This window comes from Ruditapes philippinarum, unplaced genomic scaffold (genome assembly GCF_026571515.1).
Source record: "Ruditapes philippinarum isolate M1 unplaced genomic scaffold, ASM2657151v2 ctg5387_1_1_1_1, whole genome shotgun sequence".
NCBI classification, from domain to species: domain Eukaryota; kingdom Metazoa; phylum Mollusca; class Bivalvia; order Venerida; family Veneridae; genus Ruditapes; species Ruditapes philippinarum.
The window spans coordinates 15,995-41,072 of NW_026859465.1; the positions used below are offsets into that span (position 1 = coordinate 15,995).

Here is a 25,078-nt window from a genome sequence, read left to right on the forward strand (position 1 = left end):
TCCGAGGGGAAGTGATAGCCAATCTTACAAGAGAAAGGATTTAGACCTTTATATCCCTCTTTTATTGTACTTAATCGTATCGGCATTGTCCACCGTATCCCCCAATGACGCCATCCAAGGGCGACAACTTAAATACGGTCTTAAATGAAAGGGTCTATACTGATAAAGGTTGTTTATAAGGGTGGTGTACTGATAAAGGTTGTTAATTAGGATGGTCTGTTTATAATGGTAGTTAATAAGGGCGGTCTTTTGATAAAGGTATTAAATAAGGTTAAATAAGGACGGTCTACTGATAAAGGTAGTTAATTAATAAGGGCGGTCTACTGATTAATGTTGTTAATAAGGGGCGGTAATATGGTAAAGGTAGTTAATAAGGGCAATCTACTGATAAAAGTAGTTAATAAGGTGGGTGTACTGATAAAATAGATAATATGAGCGCAACAGTAATAAGGGATATCTGCCTATATATAGAGTTTATATAGTGACAATATTTCTTTTTTTTCTTTTTTGTTTGGATGGGTTATTATTTCCTACCTGTAATCTTAAAATTTTATACATTGATTATGTTTTGGACAAAAACAGAAAGAAATTTGAACATGGTTATAATAAAATGTAGTTTTTAGTGAAAATTGATACGTTCATTTTCTCATCATAAAAGAGAATTTTTCCATATTTTCTGTTTTATGCTATACACTGTTTGCGCAGTTTTATAAATTAGAGATTTCAAGAAATGCTACATTATTTTATCAGTTTTTAAGAGTTTAAACATAGTGACAGTATGTTTATGTTCCATATAGGTTATGATATTATCTATCTAATTTGATTTATTTCGTTTTTACAGAACAAAGAAGAAAAGTGGAAGAAGGTATGAGGGATTTGTAATTATCAAGGCAATCATTCACTAAAATAATCTTTCACGTTATATTTATATTACGTTATATTGTGACTTTGAAATCTTATTATATTCCTCTTACTTCATGGCTGCATACGTTATGGCTCTGAATTTTTTTTAATCATTTTATGAAATTAGCTATTTCAAAAACACCATTTATCATTATGTTACTTTAACATATGTGGAATTCTGTTTCATGTTTTGTTGGGTTTTTTAATCTAGACTTACCTCCCAGTTACCTTATAATCAGCAAATTGACAAGTGGGTTTACCATATTTTACATTTTGTTTTATTTAAACAAGAAAATTATGTCGGTGAACACAATCGGAGCAGATAAGGTGCCTTATTCAATGCAATCAATAATTGTAACGGATTTAAACGGTCAGAGGGGACAAAGATACATTGTCGCTATTGAAATCGCTTAATCTTTTTATACGTCCGAAAATAAGTTCGAACCGACGAAACTACTTGGTAGAAATGTAAACCATAATGAAACAGTGTTCATAGCGCAGATTGGACCTTTTTCCTCAGGTCAAGGACATGCTTAGTTATTATGTTCACATTTCACAATTTCGTATCTGCTCTGTATTTTTTTAACCGATGGATGGAAATTTAAACTATTTGGAGAAATGTTACCTATAATAAAAGGACGTGCAGAACCAAGGTTATTAGACTTTTTCTCAGGTCAAAGTATACGGAGAACTGTCCTACTCGCCCCGGGGTCGGAGTCCGCGTCCAGATTTCACCAAGTTTTTTTATTATAACTTTTCCATTTCTTAGATATTAACTTCAAATATATGTTCTATATCATCAATCACATTTATGTGGCAAGGTTTATAACTCTAGCACCAATATTTTCATATTTATCTCCCCTTGAACTAAATATTTTCCTTAAAAATATTCTTTTTTACTGTTACTTCTTTATTTCTTAAGGACTGTTATATAATTATATGTATTATGTTATATGTGTATGGGCTGGTGGCCTGATTTTACAATAAACATTTGAATTTTCTTAAAGGATCATTTTCATTCTTCGAATATAAGTTCCTAAGTAAGGAATACTTGAACCACCCAAGTAGAAAACGCAAATAGAAAGAACCACAAACAGAACGATCTTTAAGGATTAAAGTCTTATATTTTGAAACAACAATGCCAAGAGCATTTCTTTATAGACCCTACAAAAGTCATATAAATCATGCTCCTTGGGTCAATATTGGCCCAGGCCCAGTGGGTTCATTTGAATAACATAGACGTCACGATTACTTTATATGCTACATTGCCACATAAATTTATAAAAGTTAACTTATTATCTTTAATTCAAAAACATTTTCAAGAAAAAAAGGGCTTCTACCAACTGTATCATTAAATAATATGTGCACTCTCTTTTTGATAGCTCACTTATAGAACCGAAGGTTCAGGGTGAGCTATAAGTATCACAGGGGGATATTCCGGCGTCAATAATCCGTCGTCATGCGTCACCAATCATCTTCTCTGAAACTGCTGGGCAGATTTATCTCAAATTTGGTCTGTAGCATCCTTGTGACAGTCACACTTCAATTTGCTCATGTCATTTCAGTTGGTCCCTTTTATGGATCAAAAGAGCTAATAATAGAAAAACCTTTAAACATCTTATACTACTAAACTAAATGATGAATGATCGCCAAACTTTGTCTGTAGCATTCTTGGGTAGTCTTTTATCAAATTTGCTCATATTTATTTGATTGGTCCCTTTTAGAAGCCGCTAAAGTTAAAAAATAGAAATTAGCATTCTTGAAACTGCTGGGCAGATTTATCTCAAATTTGGTCTGTAGCATCCTTGTGACAGTCACACTTCAATTTGCTCATGTCATTTCAGTTGGTCCCTTTTATGGATCAAATGAGCTAATAATAGAAAACCCTTTTAACAGCTTCTCCTACTGAACTAATTGATGGATGATTACCAAACCTTGTCTATAGCATTCTTAGGTAGTTTTTAATCAACTTTGCTCATATGAATTTGATTGCTCCTTTTAAGGGGCCGCTAAAGCTAAAAATAGATAAAACATTTAAACGTCTCCTTCTACAGAACTAATTGATGGATGACCAGAAACCTTTGTATGCAGCATTCTTGTGTAGTCTTTTATCAACTTCTAAAAAGAAAAGATTCAATAGCTGTGAGATTTCATGACCTGTTTGCTTTTCTGAGATCTTGAGGCCATGTGCTTTGTATCTGAACAGTATACATATCTGCGTATTGTCTTCCATTTGACATGCCAGAATAGGACCTAACTAGACACTACTGCACAATGGCAAAGTTCAATTTTATAGAATGAAATCTATTTCTGGAACTATTTAGTGTTCACAAATGCAATGGTAAATAAATTCATCTTATGTTTGTGTTAATAACTTTCAGCTCTAGAATTTGGAATTCCATTGATTGCATCATCCTATTAATCTTTGTGCAGGGTCATTTGTAAGTCGGTGTAAAGAATATTCCCCAGGAAATGAAATTAGGCCTAAAGAAAGATTGCATTTGTTCCCTTACCTTACTTACATGCTCATTTTTTTATTGAATTTTGTTAAAAGGTTTGTATTTTTTTTCAATTTTTGTTGAATTGGATCCAAACTTGAAGAAAACATACTTCAATAAATATGGGCCACACTGTTGAACCTGTCGTTCATGTGCGTAGGATATTGTCACTGTTTGTATAACAGATAGATAGGTGATTTGTTTTCACAAGAACTCATTTACAGTATCTGTTGTAATATATGATAATATAATAATATTATATTGAATAGTGTAGAAGACTCATATTAATTTTTGGGTCACAAGGTCAAAGGTCAAGGTCATTATTACCTTAAAACTGAAAACAGTTTTCGCTCAATAACTTAAGTGTTAATCACCTACAGCTGTAGAATTTTATAGGATGAACAGCCATGTCCAATACATGACCCCTATTGATTTTAGAGTCATAATTAAGGCTAAAGGTCAGGGTCACAATGGCCTTAACACGGAAAATTGTGGTTTCTAGAGCATAACTTAAGTTCCATTTGGTCCACAGTGTTCAAACTTTATAGGATGATTGTCGTCATTGAGTAGAAGACCCCTATTAATTTTTAGGTCACAAGGTCAATGTCACGATTACCTTAATCCTGAAAACGGTTTTCGTTCAATGACTTTAGTATTAATCAACCTACAGTTGTAAAATTTTATAGGAGGAACAGCCATGTCAAATACATGACCCTTATTGATTTTAGGGTCATAAGGTCATAGGTCAGGGTCACAATGACCTTAACACTGAAAAATGTGGTTTCTGGAGCATAACACAAGTTCCATTTGGCTTACAGTGTTCAAACTTCATAGGATGATTGCATATATCAAATAAAAGATCCATATCTATATTGGGGTCACAAGGTCAAAGGTCAATATCAAATGACCTAAATATTTACTTTTCGGGCATATAATGCTCAGCCTAGCAGTGCTCTTGTTCCTATTTCTTTTAGAGAGTAAGATAATTCAACCTGAAACGTTAACTTTCTGGTCGAGTTGGCTAGTATACCTATGTTATCTTATATAAATATTGACCTGTGGTTTCATCCTGACAAATATAATACATGTATATGTAAATACTGAGATTATGTTATAATCTAATTTTTTAAATAAATTAAAAAAAAGAAATATGGAGACTCATTGTGTACTCCTTATAGCTGATATATTTTATATGCTATGAGAGGGACTATATGAAACGTCTCTTATAGTTCACAATAGGAAATTATACATGCATTTAATAAGATTTCCCACTACCTAGATGATATCCTTAAGATGAAAATTTCTTTATTTTGATCGAATGGTTACTAAAATACCCTGATGAACTTAAATAAAATATGCCAAACTCGTTTAACATTACTACATCTTTTTTAGATATAAACATTTCTGTCATTTACAATACTATAATAACTTAAATATATTATAAAAGTACAGTGACCTATTTAGTCCACAAAATTAGCTAGTAAACAAGCGATTATTATCGCCTCTAAAGACCGAAATTTAGTTCTAAATTCCTCATGTCTTAAATTTTGCTGGTCTCCCAAGCGATAATAAACGCTTTTCTTAAACCAGGGACACTTATAAATACTAGCAAAATTAACAATTACACCTCAATAATTATCGTGTTAGTGTGCGTATTGTGTGTGTTTCTCACGCTATAATTATCTCGTTGAAGGGCGCTAATGATCGCATGAGAGACTAGCGAAATTTGATATAATTGCGAAATTTCCTAAGAGGCAATAATTATCGCGTGTTTACATTTTGCTCTTTTGCCAAAATCAGCGCAGGTGATAATTATCGCGTGAAGAACACACACGTACGAAACTTAAGACGATAATTGTCGAGACGAGGTTTTCAAATTTCGCTAATTTAAGTTTCCCTAATCTCTATAAAAGGAGATAAAAATCGCTTGAGAGACTAGCGAAATTTAAGACATGCAGAATTTAGTACCAAATTTTGTACTTTAAAGGCGATAATTATTGCGTGTAACAAGCGAAATTTTGTTGACGGAATGGGACACCGTATAAAAATTATTTTGGTTTTATTGTCGTTTACTATCCGCATTTAGATTGCAACATCATATGGTGGTATATATTGCTTAGTAAATACGATTTGCTTGGGCGTGCAGTCGTTTGGATGATTTTAATGAAAGCATTTTTTTTATTACTGGCAAGCTTCTTCAACATGTTTATCGCTATCATAAATTGCGCAAATATTTAACAACGTTATGCCATTGTAATTAAGATTTAACGTTTTAATTTATTTTTAATTTAAAAACTCTTTTACAACCCTGATTTCTATTAAACTTTAAAGGATCACGTGTCAGTAATTTCTCTGTTGGCTTCACTAAAATTACCAAACGTTTTATTAAAAGAGGCTATTTCTCAATTATTTCAAGGCGTATGTTGGTGTTAAACCCTTTTACAGTTGGACTCTGCACTTTTCTCTTTTTGATTGCATGTGACGGACCATATACTATTTGACAACCACAGGTTCATTGTCACCTGATCGTTTGCTTATTTTCAAAAATAGCTTCTTCATCACTGTATGTGCTTGTGATTATATAGTAGACGTATATATGCTATCCTTAAGCCTTTCTCACACATCAGTGTTGCCTCATATCACTGGAGTAATATTTCATCTTCAGAAATTATTCTAAAATACAAATGACAGTCGTACGGCATTCTATTTCGATTGACTGATATTTACAACATTTGCTGTTTTATTCTGGATGAAACTCTGCGAGTGTGCCTATGAAACATTTCTTTGGGTTCTAATTCGGGTTATCAATAAGTTTTCTTTACTAAAGTAGTACTTCTTATAGATCTCGCGTTATATCCTCCTAATTATGAAATGCAATAAATTTTCTTAAGAAAATTACTTTAATGGTTAAACGATTAACTTGGGTCATAATTGTAGCATGAGCATTCGAAATTCATGATGGTATAAAAAGTTAGTAAAGGTAATAAAAGACATTTGTCGAATAATAAACACATGTTTAGGAAACGAAACATGAAGAAATATTATTTAATCATATCAATTAGAACTGCATGTAAATATTCCGGTGACTGTATTTTTCAATTTTAAGTGTCGTTTATTTCATTACTCTTAATATGTATTATATTTTCAGAATTTGAAAAGATAACGGAAGAAGGTAAGGTCGATTTGTGTTTATCACTTCAGAAACTTCATTATTCTAATCATGAACAAAACAGAGAATGGCACTTATTGTTTTTATATTCTATGTAAGATTATCATTGTGTTTATCACTTCAGAAACTTCATTATACTAATCATGAACAAAACAGAGAATGGCATTTATTGTTTTTATATTCTATGAAACATTATTTGTACTTAACCTGACAATGTGTACAAATGCAGCAGCCTTAAATGAATCTCAAGATTTAATAAGGACTCTCTACTGGTGAAGGTAGTAAATAAGGGCGGTCTGCACAGATAAAGGAAGTCAGTTTTTAAAAAAATCTTAACCAAGAGGTATGGGTTACTATCGGCAATACTTGGCTGGATCGATACGTACGTGTAAACGCAATTGCCGAGTGATTGTAAATCAGCAAGTCAATTATAATGAATTGTTCCCCAGGATAGCTGTCTTGGTCCCTAGCTTTACCTGACATATCCAGGGACATTATTCGGCGTTATACTACAAGCTCTCTTAGTCTCTCAGATGATCAAACATCAAATTACGCTCTTTCTTTCATCAAACAACTTTTGACTAAATGGATCTAAAACAATTTACACTTCAGTTTCGCTTTATTTTGAACCGTCTGAAAAAAATGCAATTTTATCTGATAGGGAAAATCCAGAAAATTTAAAATAATTTAACTAATTACCCAAAAGTGTAACTAAAAATATTCCGAAATAAGTGAAGAAATTTAATTTAATACTATTATGTCCAAAATACTTTCACATGAACATTTTATCGAACGATACTTTATATAAAAAGTGCTCAAGTATTTATGTAAATGAACGTTTCCTGAACTTTCCTTAATAAGCCTGCAATTTGACAAGACTTGAAACATTGACATCCAACACAACTATCTTTAAAAATTTCCATAAAGTTACATAAGTATGAGTCATTAATATATAGTTAAAAAGTAGGTTATAATATATCAAAATATTGATAAATTCTAAGAAAAAAAAAAGGCACGGTAAATATAGTGTTTGTTTCTCCTAAAACAATTATAATAGGGATTCAGGATATTTTTTTGCAGAAATGAGTAAATTGAAAGGCCTTATTTGCTGAAAACTTCGTTTATAAAGGTGTTTGAAAAATATGTAATCTTTGACCAATTCTTACGATGACCATATAGTTTAATGTATCGATTATGAAATTAATGATGACGAATTGACTATTTTGTGCGTTCTAAAGGGAAGGGAATTCTTAACTTCTCTCTATTTTACATAAATTCTCCTATTATGTCTGAGCATTATAATTCAAGATATAATTATGGTCACTTTCTGTTTCATATGGCTATAACCTATTGCGTATATGTCATCGTTATCAATGATAAAAAAAATTTCTGTTTTCCGAAATAATGCCCATAATGATAAACATTTACCTTTTCTTAATCTGAAGATATTAAGAGCAATTTCCAACTTTTTGTTTTTGTACGACAAAGTTTTGTTTTAAAGTGAATTGACCCATAATGGAAGTTCTGTAATACCATAAATAATTTTGTTGATAGTGTTATGTATCATGCAAGACAACGCGTCACAAAAGAATAAGATATGGATGATGATGTTAAGAACGAAATTCTGATATAACTTATCTATATACATGTAAAAACATAAAAACTTTCTTTGCCATAAAAATATATAAACACATTATCAGGTTTTATTTATATATAAAATGAATTTTCCAGATGCTATAAGTTAATATTTTCTACATTGTTATGTTTAACGTATAACTAGAGATAGTTAGTTTTAAAAAATGTAACAAATTTAACTTTTCAGATCAAACAATGGTGAGAAGACTGACAAAAGTTTTAGGTAAGAATAAGTTTTCATAGTTTATGACGTTATTTTCGTTTTTCCTGATTCATTTACAACAGAACCATTACAGCTACAATATATATATCTATATATATATATAGTATATATATATTTGAAATGCATTCGCTCTCATGTCATTGATACAAAATAAGTTTTCATGAGGGGTTAACTTATTTAGTAATGCAAGGCGGTGCTATTCTGTTTGATTTTTTTGGCAGCTTTCTCAAAACAGACATTTCACTGTGAAGTAACCCTTCATGTAAATTTATTTTGTATACCCAAAAGTTATTTGGCTAAAGCATTGCATACTGGACCTCTACAAAAGTCATGTTAGTCAAGCCCCAGGGGTAAAAATGGCCCTAACCTTCGGGTCATTTTGTTTACATAAACTTATATGGTAACAATGTCTCAAAGATATATTACCCAGAGCTTAGATAGATTGCATGAAACATCACCTTGTGGTCCTCTACACAAGTTAAAGTATGCCCCTGAAGCCAGAACTGGCCCAGGTTAATAAATAGACTTGCTTAAGCAGGTGCCAGGGGGTGTGGACGGTAGTTTGCACTTGACAGTACCGTAAATGAACAGGCTCAATCAAACAGAGCCTGCAACATGTTCAGCTTTGCCGTGTTGGTCTTTCTTAAAGGGATTCTTATTTTCTCTATTGCATATAAAATAAATTTTAGTCATTTTTGTGGAACTACAATACATAGAGCGTAGATATTAGACATGTAGCATTGTCTGGCGGACGTGTACAATAGTTATATAAGTCATGCCTGTGGGGTTAAAGGTGACTACGGCCTAGGAATCACTTACTCAACAATGACTTGTATAGTGAAAATGTATTATAAATATTCTTCTCAGAGAGTACAATACCCAGAGCTTAGATAGTTGGCATGTAGAATCACCTTATAGTCCTCTACTCGAGTGATGTAAATCATGTCCCATCGGTCAAAATTGGTTCTTTTGGAAACATGCTTTATATAAACTTAACTAGTAACACTTATTGAATTAAGTATTCTTGTGTAAAATTACAAATTCATGAGTTTAGACATCTGCAAATATTTTAAAAAATATTCTGCTTTGGTAAAATTATAAAGGTGAAATACAACCTTTTTCCTGGCACTATGTCTCGTGTCCGCAATCCAGTGCCATCAAAGCGCTCTTTTGAAAATAACATGCAACTATAATTAGAGTACTATGAATGATATTTATTTTTTTAGGGAGATTCAAGATAAAGAAAGGACAAAAAAATGGTACGTATACTGAACACTATCTTGCATGCGATAAAATAATTTTATATTCGTATTGCTCAGAGTGCACATTAATCAACATCAAAACCTGAAAGGCTGCTCAACACAGTAAAATTGAAATATGCTTTGTTCAATCGAACTTGTTAATGGACGGCAGTAGTGTGAAAGCAACTGTTCACGTCTCTAGCAAGAGCTTAAAAATCTTGTAACTCAAATGTTTGTATGGTTTTATATCATATAAAATGAAGATTTAGCAATATTGTAAGTTCCATAAAGCATTATTTGTACAGATATTACCGAATTTATATTCCATGTAAATAAAGGAAGGTAATTAGAAATTTATTTTCTATAAAGTTTAAGCCAAATTTTTCAATAAGAGAATGACTGCATATATTTTAATGATCACATATAATGTGTTTAAACATTTGCAGTGCATATTTAACATATTCTTGGATGTTTGAAAATTGTTTTAAAAGAATAATTATATATATATATATATAATTATATGTATATATACAATTTCACTTAAATGTTGTTAAATCCTTAAAGGGACTCCACTGAGGTTTTTTGACATGACGGGACTGGAAATAATTTTTGGAGATTTTTACTCCATTTGATGTAGATCTATACTAATAACTTATGTGCAAAATTTCAGATCAGTAGCTTGCTCCGTTTTTCCATAATAATTATTATAATAGTGAAAACTTACCAAAAATTGAAAAGCGTTTAAAAGCTTTTCACTCAAATCGGACTGAGAATAGTACAAACATATGATTTTCAATGTATTTCTTCTATATTTCTTGGTTACATTTTGTTAATATTTATGTTTTAAGTGCTCATGTTTATCTTTGTGAAAAATAAAATTTCCTGTTTTTAGGCTTATAAACCTCAGTGGAGTTCCTTTAAGGTAGACCATAGGTAATGCATTATCTCCTCTTTGAAAAACATTCAAATAGGCTAGAACCACTTGTCAACTACATTGAAATTGGGGGGGTGGGGGCGTGGGTTCAAACCCAAGAAGGGGCAACTTTTTTTTTACTTTCTTTATTTTTCTTTTTAACATTATTTATGTATCTCTCATAGCCCTTATTGAAGAAAAAAGTGTTTGATTTTAATTATGTAATTATTGTAGTTATTTATTTTCTAAATAGTGCCAAATTTAAAAGCAAAATATGATGCCAGATGTTTTCAAAGTTTAATAAAATAAAAACTATACGGTTAAAGTATTTTAAATTTCGCATGATCAACTAATATACTGTTGAGAAAATTTCATTGTGTTAAATTTAAGGGATAGTTTGAACAAGGCTTTTTGTGCCCCCACTATCAAGGGGGTTAAACCATGCGCGCGCATCCTCGAAATTCTGATACCACGAACACTTTTTCAATTGGTATTTTGAACAAAAACGAGTCATGTAAAGCAATCAGAATAGATTTAAATTTAATTTCTTTTGCAAAGAAGATGTCCTAACTTCTAGTTTTAATATTCCAAATATCTTGACACAAGTCTTCCCTTTCTTGTATTTCGCGTTGAATGCGATTTTGATTCTGGATAGTGCTTACCCCCGGCGTTGAAATGTTATAGAAATTGAGGAATTGTCGATTGAACTGAAAGTTTCACACAACTTGAAGGTTAGTTTATTGTAGAATCTTTTTCACAAATATATTTTCAATTTTGTTATTTTTCCTTTGCACGAAAAATGTCTTAAAACGAACTTTTTACAGGAAATAGACATTATGATACTGCGTACACTCTCAAAAAAAATCAAGATACTGCGTACACATTTATATGAACAAAATTATTGATTTTGCCTACACTTTCTTCGAAGCAGTCTAAGTTCATTATGGAATCAAATGGATAACACTGGCGAAAAAAAAAATTAAGATAAAAAAATAAGATTCAAATCCTGTGATAAAGTATGCTGAGGCTGCTCACTTAAAAAGTTTAAAATGTACATCCTAAAAAAGTTTTGATTTCAATATTTTTCATTGAATTATTTGTTTACTCATTTACGTAACACTCTAAACTGATAATTTTTTCGTACAGTGCATTTTAAAATAACTAACTTTTTTGCTGTCAAATTTATATCTCATTTTTGTAATAAATGTATGGTAATTTTGTCGCTAATTCTTCTCCAGACAACATGTATGACGATCGACATCGTTAAGATGGTCCTTACAAATGTGACCTTTCAATAGGCATGTTTTTTGTTCTTTTCTGAGTACTATTACTTGACAACATATACGAAACGTAATACATCTGTGCCATTGTGGAAAATGAGGATAGAAAGAGAAATATTGCCCATAAACTTCGTATTCACGATCTTAATAGTTCAGCGCTCTAATATGCACTAGCGAACCTTCGTGCATCTATTATTTATCAAAATAAACTTTTTTAAACTAATATGGTTAATCTTTCACATTACATCAAGTTGTTTATGAAGTTGTTGAATACCGATATTATATATTCTTTGTTTATAACTTTTGCCCTACGCAGAATGCGCACGCATGAAATGCAACATCCGTTTCTATGGAAAATTCGTATCGTAAAACGTTCTTAATGCTCTTAGGCACACAAGTTGTTAAAACTCGTATGATAAAGTAGGGTGAGAAAATTAATTTCAGTGTGGTTAAACAAGGAAATATGTATTTATTTTGAGTGAACTGTGCTATAATATAACACGGTATGGAATAAATGTGCAGTAATATAATCACAAAGGCCATAGGCCTACGGGCATCTGAACGACATATCGTCGCAGAGCAAACAGAATAACGATGTGTTTCCATTCTAACACATCAAGAAAAACTATAGTTGGACTATATTGATAGTGGTTAAATTTGTTCTCGCCTCAGTGTTTCTAATATTAACGCACTCATTCATTTATATACTCATACATCACGTAGCCATGCTATTTTTGCGTCTCCGTAAAAATGGTATTGCACGGTCGTGAATATATCTTGACGTGACGTTATATGCGTAACATAAACACAACGGTGCAATACCATTTTTACGGAGACGCAAAAGCGAAACGGGTATGTGATAAACAGAGTATATTGAATGGGTGTAAGTTTAATACTGAATTTATTAAACGAGTTGAATAAAATTATATTATACGAGTTTCTAGCGAGCATATTATTTTATCCAACGAATTCAATAAATTTAGTATTAAACTTACACGACTTTAATATCCTACTTATCATATACCAAAAATAAAGACCGTTTGAAGTGAAAAAAAAATATTCTTCATTGACGCGCCTATTGTATAACGCTAACATTTAGCGCGTTTATATTAATAAAATGACGTAACGTCAAAATATATGCACGGCTGTACGAAGACGCAAAAGCGACACGGGTATGTGATAAAAAAGAGGATATTGAATGAGTGTACGTTCAATATTGAATTTATTTAACGAGTAAAACAAAATTATATTATGCGAGCCTCTGGCGAGCATTATAGATCTATTATCTTATTCAACGAGTTCAATAAATTTGATATTAAACTTATATGAATTTATATTTATCACTTACCAAAAATTAAGACCTTTTGAAGTGAATGGGTATGTGATAAATAAAATAAATTATCTAGAATGATAGAAAGTTGTCTAACTTAAAAAAAATAAATACGGACACCAATATCTTTAAATCAGTCATTAACGCAGTACCTGTAGACGTTTGAAGTGTTGTTTACATGACATCACAATGCAGCGCCAAAACAGCGCGTGCAAAAACAGTCAAAAAAGAAAACTATTTCACTGTTGCTTTTATTTAACTATAAATACTCTGTATTTCACTTGTAAAATATATAAAGACACAAACAATGTTTCCAATATTTGTTACTCTCAATTGATGTGCATCAACCGACTAAAAAGTCTTTAAGTATAGGCTATAAATTTGATTATAAAAAAAATAGTTATGCAGTGTACGAAAATATTTATCAGTTAAGAGTGTTACATTAATGAGTAAATTTGTATTAAACTCAGACCTTTTTTATGATGTACATTTTAAACATTTTAAGGGAGCATACTTTATCACAGGATTTGAATCTTATTTTTCCTTTTAATTATCTTTTTTTTTGCCAGTGTTATTAATTGATTCCGTTATGAACTTAGACTGCTTCGAAAAAAGTGTAGGCAGAATCAATAACATATAAATGTGTACGCAGTATCTTGAATTTTTTTAGAGTGTACGCAGTATCATAATTTCAATATCCTGAAAAAAGTTCGTTTTAAGACATTTTTCGTGCAAAGGAAAAATAACAAAGATTGAAAATATATTTGTGAAATAGGTTCTACAGTAAACTAACTTCCAGCTGTGTGAAACTGTCAGTTTTATCGACAATTTTTCAATTTCTATAACATTTCAACGGCGGGTGTACGCACTATTCATAATCAAAATCGCATTCAACGCGAAATACTGACAAGAAAGGGAAGACTTGTGTCAAGATATTTGGAATATTAAAACTAAAAGTAAGGACATCTTTTTTGCAAAAGAAATTAAATTCAAATCTACATGACTCGTTTATGTTCAAAATACCGGTTGAAAAAGTGTTCGCGGTATCAGAATTTCGAGGATGCGCGCGCATGGTTTAACCCCATTGACTATAGGGGGAGGGGCATTTAGATTCACCCTTGTCAACCGTCCGTCCGTCCATCCGTCCTTCCGTCCGTCCGTCCGTTCATTTTTTGGGAGTTATTGCCCTTGACTTAATAAAAATTTCCAATTTTCAACTTGTGTCACACGTAACTCAAAAAAGTATTTGACCTAGAGTCATGAAACCTTACAGGAATGTTGCTCAGCATGTGTAGTTGTGCACCTGTGTATTTTCGTATGGATATTTTTAGTATTTTTAGAGTTATTGCCCTTGACTTAGTAAAAATTTACAATATTTAACTTGTGTTGCACGAAACTCAAAAAGTTTATGACCTGTCGGCCAGAAAGTTTCCAAGAACATTGCTTAGTATGTGAACTTATGCATCTCGGGGTTCTCTTGTGGATTTATTTAGTATTTGTAGTATTTGTCCTTTACTTAATACAAGATTTTTAGTTTTCAACTTGGGCAGATGTAGCCAAAAAATATTTGACCTAGAGACATAAGATTGACAAATCGGTGGAGTGTAAGGGCACCCGTGTCATATGGACACATTGCTAGTTATATAGTGAAATGGTCAAATGAGTGTTTAAATTGGGTGAGGTAGGGAAACAATTTTATACATATGAGAAACATTTCCTTTAGAAACACTCATTTTGCTCGTGTAATTCTTACCTGAATTTTATTATTTGTTTCTTAACAATGAGCAATATGAAAACATTTTTCATAATGATGATATTATAGATTATTTAGAGTTTTCTCATTTCTGAAAAAGGCCCTTCTAACAGCAAAGTTTTAGTTCAGAAATATATCAATAACTCATAAACCACACGGTAAATTTTATTTAAATTTTGCATACAGGTGATTTTTAAGACACATAACAGTCCTATGTTGTAAATTTTTTTACAGTTCCTTATAGTGTCCATTACCCATGGTCTACCATACTTACAACATACAGGATTACAAAACTCAACATTCAAATATAAAAATGTTTAATTTAAACACATCGGTACTCAGCCAGCCATTCAGGATATTTTCTAGCATGTTCATGCTATGATAAAATGTTACTGATAAAGTTTAAAGTGGTTTTGTTTATGTTTTCATTTTTAGAGATTTGACATTTCGATATGTAAATTTGTTAGACCTGAAAAGTCGTAGGTGTAAATTGTTTGTTCCTTAAAATGGAAAACAACATATTTGTGTAATCTGACAAAAGATTCGTAAACTACAATAGTATTCTAATTTTCTATTTTACTAATATATCTCGCTGTGTTAGGATGAAAAGAGAATATCAAAGAACTCATTTAGTTCAAATGTTCCCACCCGTTTTTAAACGACATTGTACCACTGAATTTCTATTTTTTACTTACGTGTCTGCCAAGTTAGAATAAGTCCCTTTTTATATTTAAATGTTTCATTTCTAGATAATTTTGACATAACAACACGAATGCAATATGATATTGCTATAAAAGAAGGAGAAGAAGTAGATAAGACAATCCGTGTTATGATTATAGGATGTTACGGTCAAGGAAAAACTACTTTGGCAAGAAGATTATTATCTAAGAGTATTGGAATCATAGAAAGTACCAACGGCATTGACATCTATGATGTTTCATGCTCAGAACATGAAAACAAATGGAAAGAAAGTCCTCATGCTAATGATGCAAAGTATCAAAGAATGCAAAGACTGTTAAATATTCAAATTCCAGAAAGTAAGAAAGAAACTACCCGTTACGAGCAACCTATATGTCATATTGATAGTACTGATGAGGAAGGCAAATGTACACATAATTACTTGACAGTTGAATCAAAGAATACTCAAATGAGAGACAAAGACACATTTTTTGACGACTTTAAGAAGATGAAACAGAAAAGAGGAAAATCAAAGGACGCAGATCAATATAAGTTATCATTATGGGATTTTGGAGGTCAATATATATTCTACGCTACTCATCAGCTATTTCACAGTAGGCATGCTATCTACTTACTTGTGTTTGATCTAACAAGAGGGTTGCATACACCAGTAATAGACGAAGACTATCCTGGCGGGACAAGTCATATGAGATCAATGAAAAATTACATTGAGTTTTGGGTTTCATCTGTTCATTCGTATGTCGGAACAAAAGATGGTTCTAAACCAAAGATTATTTTGGTAGGAACACACATGGACAAACTTGGGGATTACAACAAAGCCGATAGATACTTTGAAGATGTCAGGAAACTTTTTGATGGACGCAAAATGGGGTCTCATATTTATCGTGAAACTTTTGCTATTTCAGGAACTGATCCGAATCATCGAGAGATTTTTCGTATCAAAAGGACTATTTTACAGATAGGAATGGAAGATAAACAATTGTTACCAGCCCGTTGGATTCCTTTGGAATTTGAGCTTAGGAAAAGACAAGAAGAGAACATTTTGAAGTATCAAGATATAGTTCAAATAAACAAAAAAGATTTAGAACATCCAATCCCCTCCGAAGAACAACTGAAGTCATTTCTGAAATTCCATCATGCGAATGGAACATTCATTTACTTTGACGAAGGTGTACTAGCAGATTACGTCGTTGTTAACCCAAGTTTTCTTGTGAATGCCTTCAAGTGCATCATCACATCCAGAAAATTTTGTACAAAAGATATATCTTTGAGACCCTTATGGAATGAATTGGAGTCACGTGCTATATTACAACAAGCACTTTTGTTGCAAGTTTGGAGCAATGACAAAAGCAGTCAATTCATAAAATACGAAGATGTCCTCGTTGCATTTTTGAAGAAGCATAGGATCATATCTGAAGCGCTGAAGTTTGATGAAGAATCTGGAAAATTTCTCTCTCTAGATTACTACATAGTACCAAGCTTCCTGAAAGAACCCGACAATGGTGAAATAAGACAATTTCTCGAAAACCGAAACCATACTTCAGTCTCCCTTGTGTACACTTTTGACAACGAAGCAGTTGTTTCCACAGTTTATCAAAGACTTACAGGAGCAGCAGTTGGAACATGGCCGGTTGTAGAATTTCAGAGTAGAAGATTTCTATTTGAAAATGCAAGCATATTTAGGATAAATTTGAGCTATGCGGGGACTTTTGTTCGTCTTAGAAATACCATAGAGCTGCTCATTGTACACATGTGCGAAGGTGGTAAAATATCTGCTGAAATGCCAGATTTCTTACGACGATTTGCAGAAAACGTTTTCAATGTTGAATTCAAAAAGCTGCAGAATATTGAAGACAGCAAAGAAATTATACCATATACAATTTCGTTCAGATGTCAACACAGTTTGCACAAACATGAGGGAAGTAAAGAAACGTATGGACTTGAAATATTGAAAGAGTGTAAAGAAAAAACAGTGTGCTGTCCAGATAACATTGTGCATGAGAATATTGACATTGACAAAATATTTCATGAATGGTTTAAGTATGAGATGATTGATAAAAAGATACCAGACCGTAGATTATCTGACAGAGAACTAGTTGAATTGACACACGCAATCGGTTCAGAATGGGAATTGCTTGGGAATTATCTAGGAGTAAATTGTATTGCTCTTCAACACATCAGGTCGGACAATGATTCAACAGCTATGATGATACTGCAGATGTTACGGAGGTGGGATCAGGACAAAATGGAGGCGGCTACATTAAATGAATTGGTTACAGCAATAAACAAACTACCGCATGAATCTGTAGACAAAGATGTAGTCAAAAATGTGATTGATGGTGTCTACCACCTGTAACATGAAATGAAACAGGTATCTTGTTTACACAGCAACAGAAATTATATCAGTCACCATCAAATAAATTCAAGTCTTTTATTGAATGACTTATCCAGATCACTTTATAGTTTTGGGAAGCGTATATACTTGTAGCTTTCTCTGTTAAGACTTAAAAATCATATCGTGGTATTATAACGTTGAAAATTGATGAAATGTCTCTGAAATCTGAAATATTTTGATCTCTTGTTCAATGATAAAATTGACATTGCAGCAGTATTAAAACAGTGAATAGCAGTGAATGGAATCTTAAAGGAACGACAATGGTGAGATTGGTGATTTGACTAGATCTGGACATTTGGGTAATCTACTTGAAATTGTATTAATATGTATTTGAGTTAAATAATGACTGACGTGAATCATAGAAGCGGATCTTTCAGGATATATACTAGTATATTGTGATAGCAACATTAAAAAGCAGGTCCCTTTCTGAAGTTGAAACAGTTCACGAAATGAAAATGTTAACACCACTCGGCAGTCATCAAGAGAACAAAAAAAGAAGCATCACTGAGACTCCGAAGGACTGAAAGAATCTGAAGGGTCATAGACTTGAATACCACATTAATTTGACGGGTTTTAAGATGTAAAAGGGCACAGAAATTTAAGGGACTTCAGCGAAATCGTCCTTTTATTTCAAGTTTATTACGCTTGCATTTTTCTGTTATTTTATCTTCATTTTGGCAAACAAGAAGTTTACTATTATAAACTTAAGTCTAATTATGTAATTAGGCAAATTGACAAATATTTAGCCAGTATGCGAATGATTTGTGCGAAGTATAGATTTTTACAAAAAAATATCGGGCAATATAAACTCGTTCCAGAAAGGTCTTAATTACTATTACAAAGTATTTAGCATATTTGTTTAAAATATTTCACATACTTAGATGCACTATCCGTATCTTATTTTGTAAATATACATATTGTCTATTTTTAACTGTAGTGCCAAATGATGATGTCATTACAATTAATAGTAATAAAAGTGATTGTTTACTAGCCATATGCTTTAAACATGACATTAAGGCCAAAGGTAAACAACAAAAAGTAAACTATTAAAAATGTACAAGCATCAGCTTTGAACATTGTGAACAATACAAAACTTTTAACAGCTCGATAACTTAAGTATTCTATTGTTTATGTGATAATAATATATGTTTTTTTTATATTTAGACAAAACTAAATGAGAATAATTCTAATTTTGCTATGGTTGATATTTTAACTGTATTTGTTGTCATTACAATTTTAGAATTGTCTTAATCATTTATATTGGTAAAATCAGGGCATAAAAAGCTGTTTCAATTATTAGTATACAAACAATTCTTAGTTTATAAATGTGTATTTTTTTAATATGGTAATGTTTTTTGTTTTTTTTTTCATTTAAATTCTAAGCATTATGTATGCACAATGCTGCTGCAAACACACATCATTTTTTACACATAATATACTTGTGATTTAAATTAGGGCTTATGTCATGGTCTTTAACAGAAAGCAGTCTGTATTAATTGACACATTTTAAACATGTCATATTAAGAAAATGATATTTTTTATTTACAGATTATTCAGTGATAAGAGCTTGTACTTAAACCAATCAAATCTTTCTAAAAAACGAATGTTTTACCTGTGCAAATAATACAATAAAATATTTAATATTCATTTTGTTCATTTTATAACCATTTAAGGAATGTTTGTCTTTAACTGTTCCAAAGCTTTACTATTTACATGTTCCTGTTCTTGTTCCACAAAGTCTTGAATCTCACAATTATCATTATGTGAATATTCATAGTATAATACAATGTGAGTGATTTTTTCTCTGCCAATAACTAATTTTAGCGCATAAACTATCTGACTAATATAAACAAGAAGTAATAGTCATAAGTGAAATGTGTCGTTTCTTTATTTTAGTCTGTCGTTTTTGAGATGTGAGAAGAATGTAACAGTTATGTTGATTTATATCTATAAATTGAATTAATCTAATTTCATTTTGTCGATGAGCATGTGTCTCCTAGTGTATAGTGACTTAATGAAACATATATATGTTGACTATCACAATACAAAATAATTATATGTACCTTCAGTGTCTTTTTGAGTATAACTTACTTTGGATATATATTATAGGTTAATAGGTTAATTGGTAGACACTCACTAGAAAATGTTTGTGCCAAATATCTAAGCTCTAGCTCTAATTTTCCTTATATGTATATAGTAAAAACTTAAACATTCTTCTTTTAAAAAATCCAAAGAGCTAGAGCTTAGATATTAAGCATGAACAATCTTATGGGAGTTCTACCAAGTTTGTTCAATAAAATCCCTGGGGTTAAAAATTGGACCCGCCCCAGTGGTCTTTGATTTTTCTTATTAGAACCTTTTGTTTTCCTTTAGCAATAGCATCCTGTAATGTTATCTCACAATTATCATTATGTAAATATACATAGTGTAATTCAATGTGAGTGATTTTTTCTCAGCCAATACGTAATATTTAGTGTATCAGCTATCTGACTAATATAAACAAGAAGTATTTAAACAGTCATAAATTAAATGTGTCGTATTTATTTTAGTCTGTCGCTGTTGAGATGTGAGAAGCTTGTAACAGTTATGTTGATTTATATCTATAAATTGAATTAATCTAATTTCATTTTGTCGATGAAAATGTGTCTCCTAGTGTATAGTGACTTAATGAAACATATATATGTTGACTATCACAATACAAAATAATTATATGTACCTTCAGTGTCTTTTTGAGTATAGCTTACTTTGGATATATATTATAGGTTAATAGGTTAATTGGTAGACACTCACTTGAAACTGTTTGTGCCAAATATGTAAGCTCTAGCTCTAATTGTCCTTATATGTATATAGTAAAAACTTAAAATTCTTCTTTTAAAAAAATCCAAAGAGCTAGAGCTTAGCTATTAAGCATGAACAATCTTTTTATGGGTGACTACCAAGTTTGTTCAATAAAATCCCTGGGGTTAAAATTGGACCCGCCCCAGGGGGTCATTGATATTTCTTATATGTACACTGGTGCCTCATATTTCCGTGGTACTTAACTGTATACACAGACAATAAAAGTTAGAAGAATAAAATTCTGGAAAATATGTTGAATATTGTAGGAAAGACATGCCAATTACATCATAGTTAATTACATTTAATGTTTGCATGTACGCAATAATGTACACAACATGGCAATTAACACCCATCTGCTGCATAGTTAGTAAAGTTGTGTTCTCATATTTCCAAGGCAACTACATTTTAAGTGTTTCAAAAGGAAAAACAATAGTAATCTTTATTTTTTAGCTCACCTATCACAAAGTGACATGGTGAGCTTTTGTAATCGCTTTTCGTTGGGCGTCCGTCCGTCCGTAAACTTTTACTTTAAACGACATCTCCTCATTAACCACTTAGCCAATTTCATTCAAACTTCACAGGAATGTTCCTTTGGTAGTCAATTTTAAAAATTGTTCAAAGAATTTAATTCCAAGCAAAACTCTGGTTGCCATGGCAACCAAAAGAAAAAACTTAAAATATCTTCTTTTAGAAAATCGCAAAAGCTAGAGCTTTAATGTTTGGCATGAAACATCACTTAGTCAGTATCTACAAAGTTTGTTCAAATAATTGCCCTTGGGTCAAAATTGGCCCTGCCCTGGAGGGTCTTTGATTTTCCTTTATGTATATAGTAAAAACATAAAAAAATCTTCTTATAAAAACCCCAAAGAGTTCGAGCTTAGATTTTTATCATGAAACATCTTCTAATGGTTATCTACCAAGTTTGTTCAAATAAAAGCCCCTGGTTTGAAATTGGCATTGGCCCAGGGGCCTATATACAGGTGAGCGATTTCAGGGTCATCATGGCCCTCTTGTTTAGTATATCTATACCTAGCCTCGTCTAAAAGTGGGGGTTTTCTCCAAAACATTTATCAAATATCTCAAAGTCAATTGCCTTCAAATGTATTAAAAGTAAAATTAAAATGGTGAAATAATTTACTTTTAAATAAAATAATAAGTGTTCTCTTGTCTCTTGTCGTATATGTAAAATTTTGATAAAAATACAATAAAAGGTAAAAGTAAACCTACTGGCAGTTGCATGATGTCTAGGAGGCACTTGAGGATGTTTATGCCTAATACCTTGGAAATATGGGTACCACGGAAATATTAGGCACCAGTATACATATCTTTTAGAACCTTTTGTTTTCCCTTACACGTGTTAGCAATAGCAACCTGTAATGTTTTGCAAATGCACTAGTTCAGATTTATACAAATATGAACTTTGTGAGTTTTAGATTAAGATTTTATATCTGCTTTTGTTAATAGATTACAATATTACTTGTTCCTTGTCATGGAGAGTTTTATATATTCAGGTGAGCGAAAACTAACCATTAGTTTTTCAAACTGTGTATATGATTATGTGTTTATATACAGTAAGTAATTATAAAAAATCAGCAGTGTTTGATCATTTGCATTGTCTAGTAAAAGAAAAGGAATGCAAATGAAATTTTATGAATTGTTTTGATTAGAATAGTTTCAAAAAAGAACAATGAGAACATACCTGAGTTTAGAGTTTAGGATTCTTTATATACATGTATAAGTGTAATTTTATCTGTCAAAATCTGCAGAATTTTATTCATACTACAAAATGTGACGTGTTTGTAGGAATAGTGTATGTTCTATAATTTTCTGTTTAATGTGATGAAATATGTAATTCTTCTGCAGATGAGTTTTTTTTGTAATATTATGTGTCCCAAGTATGTGTCAGAAAACGTGTACTTTTAAAAATCAGATCAAACGAACTGCTATGGTTTGTTTAATAATTATTGATATATCTTCATCAGAGACATATTGTAAAAACTTAAATATAACGTTATAAACAGAAATGTAGATGTCAGTGTAATAGTAATTGAAGGGGTCAGTGCAAGTATGTACCTAACTCCAATTTAGGGTAAAATTGAGTTAGGACCTTTGTGATTTAAAGAACGTATTTTGGAATTAGAATAACCTCCCTTTGTTACTCACTTCTTTGTTTTAAGGTGAAAATCGTTCTTGGAGGAACTTAACAAAGGTCCTTATTCCAGAGTTGGAGTTGGTACCTTTGTTACATTAATTCTATCCATGTTTTCTTGTTTTGAGGTGAAAAAAATTATATGAAAAATTAATAATATTTTGATTTTATGTCAATATGTGCATGAAAATTTACAACAACAATGTTTTTTCCATGTCTTGTCAAAATTATTTGCAGAAATGTTCATTTGTGTGAAAATTATTATAAATATTATTATGTGAATTTTGTGTTCATGGAAATAGAACCTTTGTTGCACATATACTATATTTATCTTTTTTAAAATTTTGCATGAAAACATTTAAGTCTTAAAGATATTGTTTAGAGATTTTCTATACATGCATATCACCATAAAATGTTTAGTTTCAGAGTAAATGTTTAAAGTTGAGCATTCGGGATGCTTTATGTAGTTATTGTTAATTGTATAAATATTTTACATTTTAGCGACAAAGGCATGATCTGGTACCTATTATATTTTGTTTGATTTTTCGATACCATAGTCTGGGATATTGAAACTATACAGCTAAAGCTGATGTATTTTATAATTTTTGTAACTTTGGTTATTTTAATGCAGTCGTCTAATGAAAATATGTTTACTACAGTTCCTTAATGCAATGTTTTTGAAGTTATCCGTATTTGCAGTTCGCACATAAAATATATATTCTGAATTATTGAATTCGTAAGGTAGGTGCCTTTATAATTGAACTGGCTTGAATGTTAAAGTTTTGTTTCTTTCTATGAAGAAAATATGTTTAAAACACATTTGTTTTTGTCAATTTATCAATTAATTAATCAATCAAATATTCATCAATTTACCAACAAAAGAATGCGTAACAAATACAAACTATACAATTGATGATTTGTTTCCTTAAGCTTTTTAAGCTAAATATTAATCATTTAATAAATATACCTATTTTTCAAATAAAATGGTTAAAAATTGTGTCAAACATACAACTTTGGTTTCAAATGTTTTTTATTAATAACATTTCTTATTAGTGAATTAATTCTAAAATATTTCAATAAAAAACTAAAATTTCATAAAATGCCCTTTTTCTGAAGATAATGTTAAATAACGTTAGGTACCATATTGCACTAACCCCTTGAATTTTAAAAACTCGTTCTTATGAGTCATCAGCTTTTGTTACACAAATTATTATCCACAATTTAATTAATCTCTTTGTATATACATACTATCATTGATTTGACATTGTTTTGTTTTTATATGTATTGTATTTACATAGACGAGGAGCGAAAAGCTCAAGATTTTATTCTGTTTAATGAAATACCTGCGTTTTGTGAAGAAAATAATCGTATTTAATATACCTTAATTGACATTTAGTTAAAAAGAAATGAAATAATATTGCCTAAATTTATGCTATGCTTAATTTTGGATAATTTTTGCTGTTTTGTTGATATTTCCTCTATTGGTTATCATGAAAACCATCGATGTTTTGACAATAAGTAATCCGATGATCTTATCATTTTGTCACTAAATTTGGACAGGAACAATTAGATGATGGTGTATAGAAAGAATGACTGTAGAATTTCATGTATTTTAATTTATTTTCAGGGTTTGTGTCTGTTTGATCTACTTTTCTGGAGTTAAATAATATAAAAACCAGTTGTTGTTTGTTGGGTTTTTTAGGAAACAATATCATAGTGTAGTTTATTTTATAATAAGACAATAAAATTTGATGATTTCTGCCTTAAATTGTGTTTATTGATTAAATTATGCTTAATTTATGCTCTTCTGTGCATATTTCCTGGAATGGTTATCATGGAAATCTTTGGGTTTTTTTTAAAAAAAAAAAAAACGTAATCCGGTGACGTTATCATTTTGTCACTACATTTTTGCATGAACACTCAAATGTATAGAAAGAATAATCAAAATCTATATATAGAGAATAACATGCTACAAGCCTCGCCCTTTCTGCCCATATCAGCCTCGCCTGATAAAATTGATATCAAAAGACAGTAGCATGTTTTTCTATTTAT

At 31.1% G+C, this 25,078-nt stretch overlaps 1 protein-coding gene across 1 annotated transcript; it reads left to right on the top strand.

The window, feature by feature from the left end:
- The first annotated feature begins 9,654 nt into the window (after nt 1-9,654).
- Nucleotides 9,655-24,782, top strand: LOC132756607 (uncharacterized). The gene is made up of 2 exons (XM_060747720.1): nt 9,655-9,687; nt 15,695-24,782. The coding sequence occupies exon 2, from the start codon at nt 15,718-15,720 to the stop codon at nt 17,998-18,000; it is 2,283 nt and encodes a 760-aa protein (XP_060603703.1). The 5' UTR covers nt 9,655-9,687; nt 15,695-15,717; the 3' UTR covers nt 18,001-24,782.
- Nucleotides 24,783-25,078: the final 296 nt, after the last annotated feature.

What these genes read in the sequence shown, in the direction of transcription:
- LOC132756607 (XM_060747720.1), top strand. Translation starts at nt 15,718, where the DNA reads ATGCAATATGATATTGCTATAAAAGAAGGAGAAGAAGTAGATAAGACA.